Source organism: Setaria italica, chromosome VIII (assembly GCF_000263155.2).
Source record: "Setaria italica strain Yugu1 chromosome VIII, Setaria_italica_v2.0, whole genome shotgun sequence".
Taxonomy (NCBI): Eukaryota; Viridiplantae; Streptophyta; class Magnoliopsida; order Poales; family Poaceae; genus Setaria; species Setaria italica.
In genome coordinates this window covers 26892228-26897187 of record NC_028457.1, presented here as the reverse complement: position 1 = coordinate 26897187, position 4960 = coordinate 26892228, and the positions used below count along the sequence as shown (strand labels likewise).

At 39.8% G+C, this 4960-nt stretch overlaps 1 protein-coding gene across 1 annotated transcript; it reads left to right on the top strand.

Moving 5' to 3' along the window:
- Nucleotides 1-508, top strand: LOC101754832 (probable acyl-activating enzyme 18, peroxisomal). The gene is made up of 3 exons (XM_022828843.1): nt 1-196; nt 279-319; nt 426-508. The coding sequence occupies exons 1-3, from the start codon at nt 20-22 to the stop codon at nt 433-435; spliced, it is 228 nt and encodes a 75-aa protein (XP_022684578.1). The 5' UTR covers nt 1-19; the 3' UTR covers nt 436-508.
- Nucleotides 509-4960: the final 4452 nt, after the last annotated feature.

Here is a 4960-nt window from a genome sequence, read left to right as displayed (position 1 = left end):
TGCAAATGCACTAGATACCATGTTCCAGAAAGGGGATCGGATGGCAATAGACATGCCTATGACATGCAATGCAGTCATCATATATTTGGCAATCGTCCTTGGTGGCTTTGTTGTCGTATCAATAGCAGATAGTTTTGCACCACAGGAGATTGGTATTCGCATGGGTGTTTCAAAAGCAAAGGCAATTTTTACTCAGGTAAGAGATTAAGCAAGCATTTCATGGTGGTATATCCATTTAGAACTAGATGTGGGCTCATTCTAAATTACATAAATTTCAGGATTTCATTATTAGGGGAGGCAAGAAAGTTCCACTTTACAGGTATAGGATCAGTTTAGTCAGTTCAAATTCATGTTCTGTTAAATAAATTAATCTGCTCATTTTCGAAAGAAAAAAAACTTCCTTCTTTTCTCTCCTATCCAAAAAGGTTAGACTGATCACGGATGAATATTGGAGAGAATCTTTGGCATGCAAAGCGATTTTTGCATACTTGCTTGCGTAGGTCAGTTGCTGTCTCTTTCCATTGGATGTTAATCATAACGGCCTTAGCTTGTCACTGGTGATGTCCTATGCGGAATCATGATTTCCCTAGGTGGATTTTCTACTTGCCTTGTTAGTTGGTAACGTAGCATCAAAGAAACTGCAACTTCAGCAAGTCCAAAATTTCCTTTGATACGTTTTGTAAATTGTTCTTATTGGCTAGCTATGCTACGGCCTCAGACGATTTGGTTTTAGATTTTTTTTTAAAAAAAGTGACTGGGACTCAATACGATTTTAGTAGAACACTAGATTCAGATTTTAGTAGAACACTAGATGCAGATTTTAGTGGAACAATGCAGTACTGAAGGTTATCAGGTACTTGTGAGCAGAAAAGCATGCCATCTTAATATACCGAACGTACTAGCACTGTTTCGAAAGCTGTCACAAGATGTGAAAATTCAACACATACCGAGAAATCTGTCTTCTAAACAAGTTGCTCCTTGAAATCATCCTTGTGAGTTTGACGGAATCAAGCCCAGCATTTGTTCAGAGCGTTCATGATGTTAGCGTATTTTTCTTTTGGTTTCCTCAAAGAGTCGAAGACATACACGAAGCTCCAAGGAGGCATAATAACAAGGAGTATCCAATGGTAGCTGTGCATCCAAATTGAAGCTAGTTAGTATTATGTTTAACTGCAAGTTCGGAAAAGATAGAGATGAGAAAAATGCTCACTCGAAGTTCCACGGTAGTAATATGTACTTCTTATCCTAATGCTTATCGAGGAACTTAAATATATTCTTCAAGGTCCGATTTGGTTTATCCTTAGATTTGCCTGGAAAATAATTTCGGGGTCCATGAAGCCTACATCGTGGTATCCCATCCTGCGACAAGTTTGCATCTTCATCCTGCATGATACAAAATCGAATAGGAGTTAAGACATCGCAAATTGACTAGAGCGGGGATTTTGAAGTTTGAGGAATATACTAAAGACTTACAGGATCCAGCAACTGATTAGTGACTTATCTAGTACATCTTGATTGTATAGCATATATAGTTCCTCCATTTCCACCATTATGATGTCATCACCACATAAGTAATGTTGATCACCAACCTGAACTTCTATCGTGACAAAACCATTTGTTGTAGCCTCCATGTACCATTGATGCAGCTTGTACATCTGCGTTGGGAGATGTTTCACAAACCATGGCCACACGAGCTCTTTACCATACTCATATTTCCATTAACAGGCACAGGAAGCTCTTTGTCATCCTCCCCTCAAAGTTGTGCTGCTGTCAAATTTGTATCTTTACTGAATTCAATCAGGTTCTTCTCAAACTCAAAAAGCACCACAAGCGGGGGCAACCAATTGGTTGGATTGCTCTCTGAGTTGAGCAATAGATTTCCCACTTTTCTTCCTCTTCTGAGCTGCCTGCTTTGTTATCTGCATTTCGTAATCAGTTAGCGGAGGTTTCTCTAGCTCTTTCCTTTTGCTCCGCCTCCATTCTTCTAATGAAAGCCCGAAGCTTACATTTATCTAGTGGTGGCTCCGGATTCTGTTTCTTCCTCCATGCTTCTTTACAAGCCTCTTTCCATGTTTTGTACTCAGCCGTCGCTGCAGCCTTGACCTCCTCATCTGTCATATGATAAGGTAATTTCTCAGCTGGTTGCTTCTCCTTCTACTTCTTCAGCTTCTTCTTAGGAGGTGGAGGAGGAACTGAACGCTTCTTCGTAGGAGGAGGAGGTGGACTCATGCTTGGATCCCTTTCTGCTACTGGTCTCATGCTAGGAGACCTGTCTGGTAGTGGAGAGGGTGCCCTGGCAGATTGCGTAGGTGATCTTGCCCTTGAGCCTTGAGGAGATGATCCCAAGGTCAGGGGATTCGGCACTGTAATCCTTATGTAGCGCTTGGACCACTGAATCCAACCATGGATAGCTTCTCCTAAATTCTTTTCCCCGTCACCTTCAGGGATCTCCAGATCTCGGTCCTCCCAACCGTCGGCCACTCAGTCCACCCCAACCTTGGCATAGCGAGCTTGAATCTCCACGCTATATAGTGTTTGACCTTGCGTTGGTTGCTCAACCACACCACAAGCCACCACTATGAGCTTGTTTCTCACGGGAGTAACAAGCTCACAAGGGGCTCTTCTTGTGATGTCGTCCATGGGGTGGCGTTCCTCAATGATCTTAGTGGATCCTCCAGCTGCGGCTTCCTGGAAGCGACACTGCTTCGACGTTGAGTCGGGCTTACGTCGACATGTGGCCCTGATGCTGAAGCAGCTGGTTGTTCACTGGAATTTTTACTCAGAGCTAGGGCCACATGCTGGTCTATTATTTCCACCATTCTTGCCTCTAATGCTGCTACTTGTTCTTGCAGCTCTCGGAGCTGTCGTGCTTGGTCAGCCTTGCTTGTTTGGCAACTTATATATGATTCAATGTGTTCACGAAAGGCAAACTTCCACGGAATGAGTCCTTTGCCTCGGCATCGTCCAGGGTGTTCGGGATTTCCAAGTGCCATTGTCAGCTTGTCCCTCTCTCGATCAGGCATGAAGGATCCATCGGTCATTTTCTTGACTAAGTCATCAAGTCTCTTAGTCGCTTCTCTTATTTCATTGCCGAACACAATTGATCCATCTTCGGGATTGAGCCTCCCGCCCTAAGCATAAAACCAATTCTTTGCTTGCTTAGGCCATTCGAGAGTATATGGTACTATTCCCCTAGCAATTAGGTCATCTTCCATCCTTTGCCATTTCACGGCCCCCGACTTGTAACCTCTTGTCCTAAGATGATGGAAGTATTGCTTCTTCTAGGCATTGCCGATGTTGGTCTGAGTTAACGACTAGCTTTGGCTCGTCTCCTTGAACTTTACAAAAGAATCCCAATGATCCCTTATCTTCGGGTGTTTATTGAAATCAGATGCAAGCCCCTTCTTTATGTACTCTTTGTTCAAGGTTTTCTTGTACGTCTAAAATGCAATTGTAGCCTTCTTCAAGCCCCATTCTTTCAATTTGTCTTCGACTACATTTTCAAACGTGAAGTTATCTTTTAGCTGTTCCCATATCATAGCCTTCTCTCGGTCAGGTACGAAAGGAGCGGGTTTGTGCCGACTGGGACGTTGTCAAGTTTTTTCCAATTCTGAAAGCTGATTGGGATGTTATCTCTGACAAGGAACCAAAGCTGATTCACCATCTTTGTTTTAGCATTGGCAGGAGCAATCGGTTCACCATCTTCAGCAATTTTTATGATGATGATACGACCCTCTAACTTCTTGTTCTTTCCTCATTTCTTTTGAGGCCTTCTGCTCGATCCAAATGGCTGAAAAATGACAATTGAAATGTTGTGTGATTGGAATGTTGTGTGATGATGTTTCTTTTGATAAGAAGAAAATTCAAATAATGTTTACATATAATACTTGCTATACCTCACCTTGTTGCCCATCATTGCCTCCCTCGGCAACTGGTTGCTCCACATTGCCTTCCTCAGCAATTGGTTGCTCCTCGATGCCATCACCAGCCAGGTTGAGGTAGATGTCAGCCTGGCTGTGATCGATCCCTTCATTTGGTTGATTGGCGCCTTCAGCAATAATCTGATACATGAGCTCCAGAGCTTTTTGAGGGTCACCCTCATCGTCTGATCATGCCATTGTAACTAGTACAATATAAAAGGGTGACTAAAAAAGAATTAAACACTTATACAATTGGTTGAAATAAATAAAGGAGTAAATAAATGACAATTTGTAACAATAAATAAAAAGAATCAAACACTTATAAAAAAGAATTAAACTAGATTAATCTAATTTTTCTAAGTATATATACATGTATTGGTTTTTGAAGTAAAAGCAAATGAATTGAAAATTATATTAATCTATTTTTTCTAAGTATATTCACAAGAATTGGTTTTTTTAAGTAAAAGCAAATGAATTGAAATACTTATTCTAATTTTTCTAAGTATATACCCATGGATTGGTTTTTAAAGTAAAAGCAAATGAATTGAAAATTAGATTAATCTAATTTTTTTAAGTATATACCCATGGATTGGTTTTTGAAGTAAAAGAAAATGAATTGAAAATTAGATTAATCTAATTTTTCTAAGTATGTGCACATGGATTGGTTTTTAAAGTAAAAGCAAATGAATTAAAAATTAGATTAATCTAATTTTTCTAAGTATATACACATTAATTGGTTTTTTGAAGAAAAAGCAAATGAATTGAAATACTTATTCTATTTTTTCTAAGTATATACACCTGGATTGGTTTTTGAAGTAAAAGCAAATGAATTGAAATTAGATTAATCTAATTCTTCTAAGGGGGTGTTTGTTTCTTTAGGATCTCCTAAAATTCCTGTCACATCGAATGTTTAGATACTAATTAGGAGCATTAAATATAGACTAATTATAAAAACAATTGCACAGATCGAGACTAATTTGCGAGACGAATCTATTAAGCCTAATTACTCCATGATTTGACAATATGGTGCTACAGAAAAC

Excerpts from the sequence above, each read along its gene's own strand:
- LOC101754832 (XM_022828843.1), top strand. The coding sequence starts at position 20 with ATGTTCCAGAAAGGGGATCGGATGGCAATAGACATGCCTATGACATGC. Across the intron at positions 197-278 it reads CAAAGGCAATTTTTACTCAG|GATTTCATTATTAGGGGAGG; the intron begins GTAAGAGATTAA and ends CATAAATTTCAG.